The sequence below is a fragment of the Poecilia reticulata genome, chromosome 5, assembly GCF_904066995.2.
Source record: "Poecilia reticulata chromosome 5, P_reticulata-male-v2, whole genome shotgun sequence".
NCBI classification, from domain to species: domain Eukaryota; kingdom Metazoa; phylum Chordata; class Actinopteri; order Cyprinodontiformes; family Poeciliidae; genus Poecilia; species Poecilia reticulata.
In genome coordinates, this window is record NC_088834.1 from 28879301 (window position 1) to 28895135 (window position 15835).

Sequence of the window (15835 nt, forward strand, 5' to 3'; positions counted from 1 at the left end):
ATTATCTTCTAGTTTGTTCCTTTCCGGGACTACATCGATCGGTCGGGTAACCAGGTCCTGAGCATGGCCCGGCTGGCCAAGGACGTCCTGGCAGAAATCCCCGATCAGCTGATGTCTTACATGAAGAGCCGAGGGATAGAAGCACGACCTCCGCAGCCCGCCACCTCTGACTCCACCTCTGACTCCACCTCTGACCCCACCAGCACTGGAAACGCAAAGCAGAGCAACACTCGTCCCTGACTAAGGGCAACAAGCAGTGAAGAGCAGAAGTTAGCTTGAGCAAATGGCCATGTGTATATGTGTGTGTGTGTGTGTCCCCTTCTGCGTGTATGTGTGAGTGTGTAAGGTGTGTAACTTCAGGGTTGGTTGGCATAAACCAAATCAGTAAACTGAGCCTAAAAGAGAGACGGCGCCTCTTTTCCGTTTTCTACAACTACATCTGAGGTGTCAGGGTAGGAGGTAGGAGGTCAAAACTTTTATTTCATTTTAAAAAATTTTTTGTTTTTTTAAGGTCGGTCTTCTTCAACACCTACAAAGTGAAACATTCTACCAGCGCATCACACAACTCAAATAATTCATTGTGTCCAGTTAAATGTCCGTCAGACTTCAGGTCTGCAGCTGCTGCTGTCTCTGGTGGCTCCTGCAGAGCCTGAGACGCCTCCACTGGTTCTAGCAGCAGGACGTTTGTCCTCGTCTGGATCGTTTCCTCTCAGGGTATTCCAAACGTTTGACACAAGCTAAAATCAAGGGAGTGAGGATTGCTTAGAGAGGCGTTGTCCCGCCTGGCTGCTGGTTTGTCTCCGTTCATATCACACTGGTCAACAGCCAAAAAATTGTCTGGGTTTTTTTTTTTTTTTCAATTGTTTTAGGGTCGTTTTGATGAGCTGAGTCCAAAAATCCCATTGGTTTTGCTCAATCAGGTCAACATTCTGAACTGTGGAGCAACATGAGTACCAAAATGCAGGACTTGTTCTCACATTAATCGGTTTGCTGAGAATCTGGATCAATGAGTGATGAGCAGGAGGAGAGACTCCATCATGACAGAAAAGAGACAGAGAATTTAGCACAATGAAGACGAAATGTTCAATTTACATGTATTTACCCTCATAAATGTTTATTATTCACTTTACAGAAATCCAAGTTTGTAACATTTAATTAATACACTCTGTTGGAAAACATTTTTTTTCTCCTAAAACCTTTCTTTGGATGAGAAATATTAACATAAATGAACTGATAAAGTCACAAAAATCTCATCAATTTAGTCAGAAGATCAGATTTATCTAAATCAAATTAGAATAAAAACCTGATTGAGAAAAATGGAGTCACTTTTGTATTCAGCTGTGCAAAATAATCATAACTCAGTTGAAAAAAATATATACAACTTCTTTGTAACCAGTGTTATTTATTGAGAAAATGAAAGCTGGGTATCGACCTCGGTTTCCCAAAGAATATTAAATGCTGACAGAACAGAAACGTTGTATTCATGTAGGTAAATATAAAATCAGTTGTTTTTTTTACGATATCCAATTTGATGTATAAATTAATATTTTTAATAAGATATTAATTTTTGTAGCCAGGTGAGTTATCCCAAAAAAGACAAAACAAAAAAACAAAAAAAAAAACGACAGTGCGTTATGTAAAACAGTGGCTGTTTAGATGCACCCTGGTATAATTTCCCAATCTAACCTAAAACCTGCAGTTTGCAATATGTGTAAGGAAGCTTTTCACTTTTAATAAACTGCAAAAACACAAAATCTCACCAAGTATTTTTGTGTAGTTTTTAGTGCAAATATCTTAGTCCACGTGAGATAAAAAATAAATGACTTATAAGTAACTTTTCAGGAAGACATAGGAGCATATTTTAAGTAAATAATTATTTAATATTGATGAAAGAGTTGGCAGATTATTTTACTAATATTATGGGAAAAATGTCTTGTTGTAAGTGAAATAATCTGCCAGTGGAACTGGTCATTTCTTACAAACAAAACAAAAAAACTCAAGTCAAAATTTTCAAAGCACAGCAAAACTATTTTTCATTTACCTGCTTTCTGCATCAGCTGAGTTTGTTGACACGGTGTAATTATTTCTTCAGATTTTTTATTTTTAATCAACCCACATCTCAAAGGAACAGATTATATGTTTAATTATACAACAGTAACCAAGACTTGTTCCTGCGTGCTTTGATGGAACAGGAGCGGTGTGAGCGGTGTGCGTTTTCAGGTCACCGTGTAGAAGTAGAGCGAGTCTGAATGAATCCCACACGGACGGGACGGGAGGTCGCTTCCAACGCCCGACCGCCCCAGAGAGCGAGGGATGCAGGGGACCATCGGAGAGCAGATTTGAACCCCCCCTGCCTCTTCCCCGCTGCTCCTCTGTCTAGGCCCGGTGTGGGACATTTGGGATAAATGTTGCATGAGGCCGTCGCCGCTATCTAGACCTCATTCTGCTGTTTGGAAAATGAACGGGGTCCGGCTGGACGTCTCAGACCAAAACGCTTCACGTGTAACGGAGGATGAGAAGGGAGATCAGGGCCGCTTTTATTCACTTCGATTTTCCATGAAGGTAGAAGAGGGGTTTTTTTTTTTCCCCTGCTTTTGTTGGGTGCCATAAATTATTCACGGAAAGTAAGCTACAGCTTAGAGGGGGAAAAAGCCTCCATGTTTTGTTATGGTGACCCTGAAGAGCTCAGAGCAGAGCAGATAGACAGAGAGCATGAAAGCAGAAACAGCAAAAACACTAAACCTTAGCAAGTGTGTTTGCTCTGTCTTAGGGTATATGTGTGACAAACAAATGTGTGATATTTGTGCTATATGTTCCTGAAAAGTTACTTATTAGTTATTTGTATCTTATTTCAAGTGTACTAACATATTTGCAGTTGAAACTGGAGCAAAAATACCTGGAAAGTTTTAGTGTTTTTTTTTTGCAGTTAAGCCCTCAGGTGAATTTACAAACTTCCACCGTTTGCTTCGCTTTTCGTTCATTTTTCTGCAGGAGTTCTGTTGCGTTTCTGCGACCCAGAAGTACCTGAACATCCCACAGTCCCAGTCAGCGTAGCGGCTTTAAATCAATAATTAACGTAGATGGTTTGATGCACAGCTGGTGACAGTGGAAATAAAAAGAACAGTCTAAAATCAAAATCGTTTGAGATTTTACTCATATTAAATAGGTCTGCTCAAACATGCCGAGCAATGATTTGTATGCTTTGAGGACAAAACATACTTTTGTGCTCAACTCTCTCACTCACACGCACACACACACGCACACACACTGGGGGAAAGTTTCAACTTGAATTTTCTCTCCAGTTTTTCTTGCTTTCAGCAGAGGGTATTTATTTCATGCAAAGTGTCTCAGACGGAATTAGACTCTTTTCGTGCCACGCAGATGAAAAACTTTACTACGAGATTGGACGAAGTTTATTTTCAAATGAATAATGCAGAAATAAAAGAATCACCATCCTTTATTAGCTAAGCTGTATCACAAGCTGGTATTCTGATGTTCTGAGTTGTGTTTTTCTATCAAAATTAGCTGCAGATAAGATAAAGGTTTAACTTAACTTTAAGATTCTATTTATTCAAAACAATATTAATTAAAAGGAAAAGTAATTTAAAGCCAATGATATTCTGGTGAACAAAGAAAATATTTTTCTTACAAATTATTTTGAATTTATTGGGCTTTCATTGGCAAGCTGGATCCATTTTTGTACCTGGTTTTTTTTTAATCAATTTTCAGGAATCAATTGATATTTAGTTTTCACTTGTATTTCCCCACATTCAAATTTAAAATGTTGCATTTAGGTCTGTTGTCTTGGAATTTTTCCCTCCCTTTATTTGTACATGTTGTCTCATCAAGATCCAAGATTTCATTTACAAGAGAGACCTGTTTTGATCTTTTTTATATATATATATACATACACACAATTAAAAAGTCCAACATAATTAAGTTGTCTAGTAAATTTCGAGCTAAAAACAACATGCTTCATAAGATGAGTTTTCTTTTTGTCTTAAAAGAAACTGGAAATGTCCCAAAAGACTCAGAGCGGATAGCTCTAGAACGCTCCTGACCGAGTAGGAAAATGCTTTTTCCTAATTTATGGTGGTGATAATAGAACATTAAAAATTGTATGAATGATTATATCTGCACACTGAGCTCTGAAAGGTTTCCTTTTACTGTGAAAGGTTGTGCTTCCTCCTGTGGCGCACGACGAAATAAATAAAAACATTCTGTTTGCTTTAATCGTTCCATGTTTGACATTTAGCTCTCACTACAGTGTTCAACACAAATTCGTACCAAGTACTTTTGGTCTAGTTTCTATTCCAAGTATCTTAGTGCGCTTGAAATAAGACGCATCCAACCATAAATTTTCTGAAAGATATAGGGAAGATTTCAGAGCTTGTTTTAAGTCAATAATTCCTTAATATTGATGTAAAAGGTCTAGTTCCAGAGGCAGATTATTTCACTTACAATGTAGGAAAAATGTTGTGTTATAAAGTTAAATAATCTGCCAATGGAACTAGTACTTTTAAAAATCAATATTAAGAAATAATTAGCTTCTAAATCTTCCTCAAAAGATACTTGCGAATTATTTCAAGTGTACTCAGATATTTGCACTAGAAACTAGACCAAAAAATACTTTAAACCAATTTATTAAAGTATTAAATTGGTGCTGATTATTTTAGCACCTGTGATATTAGATGTGATATTAGAAGGAAAATAGATATGTGGCCTTATTTCTGTCATAATCCCACAAACATGTACAAGGGGGAAATCTATTTTTATATGACAACATAAGAACTTTGTCATTTTGCATGTTCATGTGGCTCTGATTCTGTTCAGGTTTTTCATTCTGTAAATGACATTCCGATGATTTGACTTGTGCACTGGGCAGGGGTGTTGTTTATTATTTATTTTTGCTGTTTTGTACAGTATTATTGAACAAACTGCCAGCATGATGACCCAAAATATGTAAATAAGTAGAAGACAAACTAGAATAGGTCTGAGCAGCATGTGCTTAAAACGTGCATGCGCTACTGTAAAGATCAATACAGCACCATTCATTTAATTTGTTGGCTACGCTGTATGAAGCATGCTGAGCTTGTTGCACTGTGGAAACATTCTGAATTAAACACACCAAGAAATGTTGCTTAGTGCTTCTCTCTAGTCCAATGAATTCCGTGCAATATTTTACTCATTAAGTAAAATATCAAATGCAAACATGTTAACATAATGTGCAGATTATTGGGTGAACAGTTTTCCTTCCGGTTTTCTTCTGATCCAGACTTTTTTTCATACTCCCCATTTTTATTTCTGTTGGGTTTTTTTTCTCTTCTTTACTTCTGCTTAACACTTAATAAACACACTTAATAAAAAATTTATGTGACCCCAACCGGAGTATTTGCTAATCGGTATTTCACAATCTTATTTTAATGTACGTCACAAGACATTTTATTGAGATTCTATTTTCAGTGGTTGCGTACAGAGATCTGCGCATTTCTTAGTGCTACACTGCCACTTAGAGGAGAAAGTGTGAAACTACACTCCTCAATTTAGCATGTTGGCGGAATGCCTAATTTACCAAGAGTTTTAACAGAACATTACAGTTAAAAGGGTAACCCATATTATTTTAATCTTTAATTTTTTTCAGAATAGTGTTTTATGCACTTATGGCCCCGGATTAAAATGTATTTTGCCCGTGTAAACACCTGAAAATTTTAATTACATGCACCAAACCAAATCAAATTATTATAGTAACCCGAATAACATTCGGTTTTGTTCTTTTAGCTTAATATAAAAATCTACCTTTGGGTTTATTGAAAAAAGAAAAACTGTTTTCATAATTTAAGAAAACAATTATTTGCAGAATAATCAGTGTATGGTGAAAGAATATTCCTCGAACTGTTTCAATAATTCCCGGGATTTCCATACACGCCCTGAACGCGGCACTCGGCTTGACAGAAACCGTGTTGTGGCTGGATGGATCATCTCCGGCTTTTAGGGCGGGCCTTTTAGGTGCCGCTGCTACAGGGATACCAAGATGGAAATCCAGGGGCTTTCTGATGCCCAAAACATCCACTCTCAACATGGCGCCCTACACAGAACCGCTTCGTCTGCACTTCGATCAACCGTAGCCTCGTTACCGCAATTGATTTCAATCGAAAATGAAGCGGACGGACCTCCGGAGCTGCCCGAGCTTCAGAGTGACAGCAACAACAACGCAAGGCCAAAGACAGCGCAGTTTCGCCTGCTGGGGGAAAATGGCAGCGAGCTCGCTCGTTCTCCCCTCACCAAACAAGTCTCAGCGTCCAGCAGCATTGAAGATAGAACGATTCTGGGACTTCATAACATGATAAACGCGGAAAAGGAAAACGTGTTCAACTCCCTTATAGGCTCGCACGACTTCAGCAGAACGGAGTGGCGATATGAGGAAAACGGTGAGGTAATGCAAATGGCGCTGCCTCTGTTCGAGGGGGAGGCGGAAGCGATGCCGCAGAGGCAGCTAACGTTGTCTTCTCCGGTTTTACGGCAGCAGCGTGAGGACTGCGCTTTGAAGCAGCCTCCTGGTGACAGCCTCGGAGCTATTCTTAATACTTCGGCGGTAAGCCGGAACCTGGGGAGAAAAACTGACAGACAGACACAGGAATTATATGTTGTTTTTAACACAGCCAGAGAGGATGGTGCGGTCACCGCGAGCAGAAACCGAGCAGACGGCTCATGCGACAGCGGGGGGAAAGTGAAGGGTAAGAAAGCGGAGGGCTGCGGCTCCATGGAGGCTGGCAGCGGCGGTGTCGCCTTCTGTGAGACCGCGGACATCCTGAGCTGTCCTGACACGCAAACACCGAAGAGGGCAGAGCATGTTTTCAGTTTATTAACCGATAATCCCGCTGTGCTGAGTGCCAAGACAGCTGGCGACCATCATACCGTCGAAGATGTAGTTTTGACGAACAAATATGGCGATAAGCTCTGTGGGCAGATCTGTACGGAAAACGGTGACGACAGGCTGCTCAGGGGCCGACCAGACCACGACGCGGCGCTGACCTCCGGAGCGGCGGAGGCTATGGAGAAACCAGCCTACGGGTCCGAGACAGCGGGACTGCAGGACGGTTCACACCCGGTCACTTCCTCCAGCAGTCCGCCTGCCGCGGAGACCTTTTCCGGGACCATTACAATAAACAACCAAAGCATCATTGTCACTATTGAGAATGGGGTCCTGACTCTGGCGGCCCCACCAGAGGGGTATGTCCACAAAGAGGATGACATGGTGAGCTTAAAGGAACATCTAGGCATGAAAGACCATGAGGATATAGTTCTTCTCAATTATGACAGTGGTACTAAATCGATCGGGAAGATCAGCACCCTGGCAGTAGCCAGCTCCAGTCACCAGGAGGAGTCCAGGCCTGTTGTGTCTGTCAGTGACTCCGAGCTGGCCCTGGTGGATGACTGCTCCTTGTCAGAACTGGGCACCTCACTGGACTCCTGTTCTGTTGTGAAGCAGGAAGTCGGGGTGCTGTGTGCTGTGACGGAGGCCGACCTAATTGCTCCATCCCCAAAAGCCCACGTTGGGGGGAGTAGCAATGAAGACCTGAACTCCTTATCCCTGATCAGATCAAAAAAGGACACGGTGGCCACCTTCGCCTGCCCTGAACCCGGTTGCTCTTCCGCGTTTGACTCTCGCCAGAAGTTGAAGGTCCACCTGCTGTACCACGCGGAGGAACCACGGCCGTACCAGTGCAAAGTGGAGGGCTGCGGCTGGGCCTTTGCCACCTCCTACAAGCTGAAGCGCCACCTCCAGTCCCACGACAAGCAGCGGCCGCACACCTGCGAGTTTGAAGGCTGCGGCCGGAGGTTCACCACGGTCTACAACCTGAAGGCTCATGTCAAAGTCCATGAGCAGGACCACGCCTTTGCCTGCGAGGTCTGCAACGAGAAGTTCCGGAGTGCCACTCGCCTGGCCAATCACCAGAGAGTCCACTTTGCACCACAGCGGCCCCACAAGTGTGAATTCCCAGGTACTTGTCCGATAGTTCCCATGCTCATTTTGCTCACGAAGGTCATTTACTGTGAGACTCAAATGCTTTCGCTGAACTCAGGAAAACTAAGTTCAGCTAGTCTACAAGTTTGGATTCGTTGAGAATGTTCTCTGCATACATGACGGTTCAAATACATACATACATACACTTCCACTGATATTTGGATTAAAGGTTCCTTAGGTAATTGCACCTGGACCACCATCACCAAGGCGATAACATGGTTATCCACTGATGGATAGCTTAATATTTTCCCTTTGTTACTATTAAACTTTACCTTGGAAAGCTGGTTTAAAAACCGGCAAGCCGATCCTCAGGGTCGATCCTTTCTGGCCATGTTGACTTTCACTGTGGACGCTCTAGTGTTCAGCTACTTCCAGATCTGTTTGGGACATCTTGGGTCAGATGATTAAAGCTAGTTTCCAACAGGAAGTTGTTCCCAAATTCAGATAAAATTGGTTTAGGAAGGTTTTCTGATTGGCTTATTCAGAGGTGGTGTATATATTTGAGCTTGTGGGTCCAATCTTGAATCTTTATCGGCACCGTTTTCCTTAGTTTTGCGCATGCCGATACTTGCATGTGAAGCCGATCTTTTCTTATGATCTTATCTACTTCAGCAAAGATCTAAAAATCAGCCGCTGTCCTCTTTAGAGAGGTTTGTCTGGCTGACCGGCCCGCTAGGTCATGTTTGCAAGTTTGTAGTTGACAACAATCACCCCATTGTTTCCAACTCAGAAACAGTGGGTTTCTTGTTATATTTAGTGATATTTGAGACTAAAAAATAAATCGGTATCGGTCGAAATCGTCAGCTCAGGCTTTTGAAAAAATCTGTGATGGTCAATTGGCCAGAAAACTGCAATCGGAACACTGCTGGCTTTTTAAGCTCCAGCTGCTCTGCTCTCCTGTACAGGCTGCGAGAAAACCTTCATCACCTTCAGTGCCCTCTTCTCACACAATCGCACTCACTTTAGAGAAACGGGCCAGTTCAGCTGCACCTTCCCAGGCTGCGACAAGACCTACGACAAGGCCTGCCGCCTGAAAATTCACATGAGGAGTCACACAGGTAAGCTGCTGGGCCATTACACACACACACGTACGTGTGTGTCCCATGTGTCCGTCAGATAACATCTATACTTGATCAGCTTGTGTGCTAAAATCCCAGTCTGGTTTGAGTCTTGGCTGAGTGAGTTTCAGAGCAGTTGCAGTGAGAACGTTTCACTTGTTGAATCATCAAAGCATTTGTCGTCCAACATTAAAGTCCTTCCTCACAGTGTTCAAGTCCAAACTCCAGCAACATGAATCACTTTATGCTCTGATCTGTTCACACTGTGCTTTCAAAGTTCTCAGTCAAGATGAAAACGATGAGAAAATCAGAAAAGCCAGGGATATTGGTAGATGATTTTAATAATCAGTGTATAATCATTCATGTCTGCAAAATAAACAAAAAGTCACGACACTGAAGGCAAAAGAACGTAAGAACTTTCACCTTCTGAAACAAATCTGTACGTGTTTACTTGTGACGTATCCAGAAAAAACAATTCAAACTGAAGAGACTTTTAACATGTTGTCATGGTTACCGTGCTGCTGTTTCCTCAGGTGAGCGGCCCTTTGTGTGCGACTCGGAGGGCTGCGGTTGGTCTTTCACCAGCATGTCCAAGCTGCTCCGTCACAAACGGTGAGAACTTCCCGAACCCGTTCTCCTGTGACGTGAACAGAGCGATTCCATCTCCTGGGTGTGTGAAATAAGAACAACTGTCTGTCTGGTTTTTGTCAGGAAACATGACGATGACCGTCGATTTGTCTGTCCGGAGGAGGGCTGTGGGAAGTCCTTCACCAGAGCTGAGCACCTGAAGGGCCACAGCATCACCCACCTGGGCACCAAACCCTTTCAGTGCCACGCAGAAGGTCGGCTAACTCTTTATCCGTCCAGCAGCCCTTACCCTGACCGTTGAATTATCCAGCAGATGTTCCTCAGCTAGTTACTAGAGTTGGTTTGTAACTAGTTACATTTGCTCATTTCCATTTACTTGAGTAACTTTTTTTTGAAAAAATGCACTTTTAGAAGTATTTTTACTGTGTTGTACTTTTTGCTTGAGTAATTTTATTATGAAGTATTTCTGCTCTTACTTGAGTAAAATTTCTGGATTCTCGACCCACTGAAATAATAACGAACATGTTTTAACCAAGAATTCACCAGACACACAGCTGCAGTTTTTTTAAAAAAGTTTCATAAGCTTTTTTTGTTGTAAGAAACTGATTTGGAAAAATTTTTTTTTAGCCTGATTAATTTACATGAATTATCGTAATTTTCCTCCTTAAAATACAAGAATTTCCACTTTATATTTTGTTCTGACTGATTATGTAATTTTTAAACATTACATGATTGATAATTGGATCAGTTACTCAGTACTTTAGTAGACTTTTTACCAAATATTTATTTAGTCCTACGTGAGTCATTTCTTGGACTGCTACTTTTTACTTTTGCTGGAGTAAAAATATGTTGTAGTGCTTTTCTTACTTGAGTACAATTTTAGTGTCCTCTGGTCACAGGGACCATAATCTCTGCTTCCTGTCTTCAGGCTGCTACGCCAAGTTCTCAGCTCGCAGCAGCTTATACATCCACTCTAAGAAGCATAAACAGGACGCCAGCACGCTGAGGACCCGCTGTCCGGTGGCCAACTGTTCCAAGCACTTCTCCTCCCGCAGCAACCTGAAGAGCCACATGCTCAAACACCACCACCTCAGCCCCGGTGGGTACCCAGCAGGGTTCCTCCTACCCCAGGGAAACCCCTGCACGTCTCCAGTTAACAATAGTCACCCCCCACTGTTGCAGGTTCAGGAACTTTCTTGCTATATTTAGTGACATTTCATACCAAAAAAAAAAAAAAAAAATTGGTATCAGCCAAAATCGGAATCAGCACGTCAGGCTTTTTAAAGATTGGTAATTGACCAGAACACTGCAATTTCCGGTACTTCTCACAGCATTCAGATTTTTTATTATTTTGTTTTCTCTGTCCTGCAGATGTTCTGTGCCAGATGGAGACCACACCCACCCTGACTCCCAGCAGTGAACTCATCAGCTCCACCCCGACGTCAGTAGCTGGTTCTGGCGTTGGTGGGGCGGAGCAGTTGTCCAGCCTGGACCTCAGCTCCCTGTTCTCCTCGGTCCCCGGCGGCGCTGCTCCCACCGCCGGCATCGAGGTGGGGATCCCCGTGGCCGGAGGCGCCTCCAACGGCTCCTTCACCATGGACCTGTCCCTGGTCAGCTCGGGGATCCTCACCATCGACCCGTCGTCAGTGGGTGCCACACTTGTCGCCAGCACCGGTGCCACATTGGCCAAGTCTTTAGAACCACTCGTCCTGGCGACCGGTGCTGACTTGGCCCACCAGCATGGACTGGAGGGGACAGTGGGGGACGTCCTCCCTCCCCAAGGCACGCTCAACCTGGACGACGTTCAGTCGGTCACCCCAGAGGCTCTGGGCACCCTCGCCGCCCTGAGCATGCAGGGCGCCGGCGTGGGTGCCACCGTGGACCCGGCCTTGCAGCACCCCCTCAGGTCCTCCGGTGGGCTCGGGGTGGAGTCCGCCACCGGCTTGGCGGTGGCCCCCGTCTCCGAGCTCCTGGCCTCACCCTCCAAGGTGGTGGAGGTCGGAGCGCAGGGAGGCGCGGGCCACCTGCTGGGCTGCGTGGAGGTTCTGGGCCCTCAGGAAGGAGGGAAAGTCGTCGCTTCTCAGTTTGTTTTCCCTGGTTCCGGCGGCGGCTTCAGCCCCCAGAAGGAGTTGGACCTGGCCATGTCACCCAGCAGCTTCCTGGTGAGAGGAAACCCTTCATCCTGGTTTACTTCCTAACCTCTTCCTCTCATGATTCCGAGGTTCCGGCTGGGAACAGTCAGTGATTGTTCTGTCCTGGTTCCCCCTCAGGACAGTGGAGGTTCTGCTCGGACAGACTACAGAGCCATCCAGCTTGCCAAGAAGAAGAAGCAGAGGGGTTCTTCAGCCGGCGCTGGTGAGGAACCTCCACCTCCCCTCCACTCCACTTACTGAAGAGTTACAGCACCTTAACCTTTCACTCTTCTTCCACTTTCCAGGAACTTTGGGCTCATGCCAGAGGAAAACTAAAGTATCGAAGGTTGCTGTGGCAACCGTACCCCTCACTTCTTCTGGCGCCCGTTACAGTGACGGTGCTGTAGCAGCCAGTGGGGGTCTGACCCTGCGGGACCCGGTCACAGGGACTCAGTATGTCCAGATTCAGCTGCTGCAGGTGAGATTCAGCCCACAGTGTGTTTGCTTACACACTTCCTCAGATCGCTACGCACCCGCCGCTACTTTTCTTCTGTGCTTTCAACCAAACACGATACAAGACATGAGCTGGGGAGCTCAGTGGGACAGTTTCCTGCTTGGCATTCAGAAAGTGAAAAAGTCAATCTTTTTTCCAGTCAGTGAACACAGCATGCCTTGGAGCTGCCAGCCTGCACTTCCCACCTCTGTCTCCTCTATTGGGCTGTAACTGGGTCTGTTGGTGCTCAAACTAATAGAATTGAATGCAACAGCTCTGCCCCCTGCTGGTAGGAACCAGCAGCAGGGATTTGTAGGCTTTTTTTTTTAAATATAAAAGATGAACTTTTACATTAGATTCAACTTTGTATATTGTCCTCATGCTTTTAAAAACTTCAATATGTAACTTTTATTTAAAAATGTTTTTTTTTTTTTTTTACATATTTATTAAAGCTGTCACCAGCTCTTTTCAGATCTATTCACATATATGAGAGAAATATGTGAATAGCTCTAGCTCCTCTATCAGCTCCTGCTGCCGTCTGAAGAAATGCACCGCCCCCGACCAAAAACAACCAATCGGAGCCAAGAGGAGGTTCTAAAGTGCCTTCAATGAACCATGCCTCATAACCTCTGATTCACCCCGCAGCAACTCATGCCGTTTCAAACATCATTTAGTTAAAGTCTGGAACACAGTCAATAATTCATTCTATGAAGGAAAAATAAAAAGATGCGCTTAAGTCCAAAACGCTGTCCAAACTCTGCTGCCAAGGTCTGAGATGATCACTTAACACCGACCTTTAGGCTCTTGTCTCTTTCCTTTTCATCTTACCATCGACTCCAGAGCGTAGCCATGGCTGCAGCTGTTGCTGGAGACCATGCTGAAGTGTGTGTGTGTGTGTGTGTGTGTGTGTGTGTGTGTATGTGTATGTGTATGTGTATGTGTGTGTGTGTGTGTGTGTGTGTGTGTGTGTGTGTGTGTGTGTGTGTGTTTTGATGCAGGACGATCCAGCCAGTGATGGTGACCTGGCCTTCCAGCTGAGCTCCCAGCCGTCCACCTCTGACTCTCAGCTCACCGTCGACTTGCCTGTCAACATTTTACAGGTGAGTTCAGTCACAATCGTGGACTTGAGAGTCTGACACCTAGTGGTTCTCAAGTGTAAAATACAGTGATTTTAAAACAAGTCCCAGGTTGGGAGGGGCTGGAAATGAAGCAAATATGTCTTTGAATTTGATAAAATATTGCTAAAACAGATTGACTTTCTGAAAAAAGTTGTAATTTAAATTTTATATTAAAGTCAAATTAGTATACCCTTCTCAGTAAATGGTGTAAAAATCTTTCCTGGCATTACAGACATTGGAGCCATAGCTTAGCATGTTAGCATGTCTCCCATTGGAGAGACATGCTAGTGAATTTTTCCACTTGTTTCGCAACATGTTTACCTTTATTGCTGAATAAATGGAATCAAAGGCCGAATTTAGTAAAACTTCTGAGGTCAGGCTTTCTATTCGGACAGAGAGTGAGTTTATTTTCTTCTTCTGGTTAACCCCTGCTGTTTTTCCCATACAGGAACCCTCAGTGATGACGGAAGAGGACAACGGCTCTGATAATTCCCAGTTCACAGGAAGCACCATCAACCTCCAGGACCTGGAATAACGCCGGACCCGGCTTACGTCCGCCAGAGACTTACAAACCGTCACCTCGGACTGTGAAAGCCTTATTTGGATTTGCGTTCCATGTGCCCCGCCTGATCGGACTGAGATGTTTCCACGAGACAAAGCACCTTTAGATGAAAGACGAGGTTTCTGTGTCTTTTTTTGTAAAGTCTAGTTTGTACCAAAATGAGAAGCTGGCAGCGCCGTTGCGTCGATCATCAGAGGTTCCTCCAGTTTGGGTGTTTATTCCAGAAGTGCCAAATCAGCACTCATGCACACACACTGCCTTACAGACGCCTTCACCTGCAGCAGATTTGTCTGCTTTCTTCTTCTTCCTTTTACTTCTGTTTTAGTGTTTTGGATTTGTTTTTGTCATGACATCAGCGGTCTGTTAAACACGCCTGTCCATGTGTTTTATGTAAAGTGTGACGAGATTTTATGCCTTCTTGGAATAACTTAGTTTTTTATTTATTAATATGATTGGGTTTACAAAGTGGCTGAGCCAAACCCCGATGGATTAAAGAATCAAAGCACAATCTAAGCCGTGTTCTGAACTCTATTCATTTGACCATAAAGACTTTTGGGGTGAACGGTTCTCAGTGTTGCTTTGAGAGAAACTAATTTTAGATGTAATCTTATGTATTTCTGAAGATGATTAGCCAGCTGGCCCCACAAACCCATTGCTCTATACTTAATTACCTTATTTTATATTTCTTGTATTTATTTGGTGCCAATTGACATCAAATGTGATGATTTTACATTAGCATTTCACAGACGAATGGATACAGAACTCGGCAGTCAACCTGAAAAAGTCATTTGCTCTTGTCTAAACCATTACACAAAAGCTAACAAATGTTGTTTCTCACAGCAGAAAGAACATTCTAATCCCCTTTGGCTAAACGAGAGCAGCTTCTGGAACCTTCTCCCAGTCTCTAGCATCGTTCTGAGCAGTTTGTCCTCCTCACTCAGCAGTGAGGTGCCTGAGTGGTTCTACCAGGTCCAATCTGTCTCTAGTCTATTCCCCAATATCCCAGATCAAGATTGGGGTTCGTATTCAACAAAAACCAAAGACTAAACAAGGTGCCGAGTGACGTATTGGCAAAATTTATGGCTTTCTGGAACTTCTGACATCTTCAGCCTCATTTATTTGTTACAGTACTGCTGGTTTTCATTCAGGTTTGTTCTGTATTATGCTCAATTTCCATCTCCATCAATTGTAACCAGCTTCCCCGTTCCTGTTGAAAAGCATCCCTACGTCTCTTAAGCACTGGATGGTCTGCTATGGTGATGCTCATTAATACATCATCCAACTCGCCTCTCCCACAGATTGGGGGTGTCACATTGACCCCTACAGGGACTGGTCCACCGTCATGGATCTTTTGGAAAACTGGAAAATCTAGTAGCCGCTCCTACTAGAACGTCCACTGGAGACCTGTTGCATAAGGAGGCTGGAGTCTAGGAGCCAGAGTAGCGTTTATGGTGGAGCAGCAGAGTCTGTGGAACCCAAAGGCTGAAGAACGTTCCTTCAACCCAAACAAGTCTTGTGCCCAGAAATCTTTCCCTAAAACTCAATTTCCTCCTGTGGTTAAGCAGGGAAGATGGAGAAAATGGAGTTTAGGGAAAGATTTCTAGGCACAAGACTTGTTTTGGTTCTTCCCGGTTGTGGTCCCAAGAGGTGTGTGGGAAAATGTTACTGCTCAGTCCAAACATCTCCTCCACCTCGGCACCTCCACTTTCCTCTCGTCATAGACATGTCAAACCGTCATTACCTCTCTTTCATCACACCGCCCTGCCTGTTTTAGATGTTTCCCTGCTTCACTATGCCTGATTCAGCTGATTGCGGTTCAGGAAGTTTGTCAATTGAAATCACCTAAAACATTCAGGGC

At 43.8% G+C, this 15835-nt stretch overlaps 2 protein-coding genes across 2 annotated transcripts in view; both read left to right on the forward strand.

The window, feature by feature from the left end:
- LOC103465585 (copine-9) overlaps positions 1-5144 on the forward strand; it is a 54328-nt gene extending 49184 nt beyond the window's left edge. Inside the window, exon 20 of the mRNA XM_081607426.1 lies at positions 13-5144. Coding sequence (XP_081463552.1) covers positions 13-240 — 228 coding nt within the window. The 3' untranslated portion in view covers positions 241-5144. The remainder of the gene's footprint in view (positions 1-12) is intronic.
- Positions 5145-5980: 836 nt separating this feature from the next.
- On the forward strand, positions 5981-14490 carry LOC103465498 (zinc finger protein ZXDC). Its single transcript, XM_008410392.3, has 10 exons — positions 5981-8003; positions 8932-9084; positions 9618-9696; positions 9796-9926; positions 10601-10771; positions 11044-11834; positions 11943-12027; positions 12110-12282; positions 13296-13397; positions 13864-14490. The coding sequence occupies exons 1-10, from the start codon at positions 6032-6034 to the stop codon at positions 13948-13950; spliced, it is 3744 nt and encodes a 1247-aa protein (XP_008408614.2). The 5' UTR covers positions 5981-6031; the 3' UTR covers positions 13951-14490.
- The last annotated feature ends 1345 nt before the right edge of the window (positions 14491-15835 follow it).

Bases quoted from the DNA above. Each gene is read 5' to 3' on its own strand.
- LOC103465498 (XM_008410392.3), top strand. From the start codon at position 6,032: ATGGAAATCCAGGGGCTTTCTGATGCCCAAAACATCCACTCTCAACAT. The intron at 9,697-9,795 runs GTGAGAACTTCC...GGTTTTTGTCAG, and splicing joins AAGCTGCTCCGTCACAAACG to GAAACATGACGATGACCGTC. The intron at 12,028-12,109 runs GTGAGGAACCTC...TCCACTTTCCAG, and splicing joins GGGTTCTTCAGCCGGCGCTG to GAACTTTGGGCTCATGCCAG.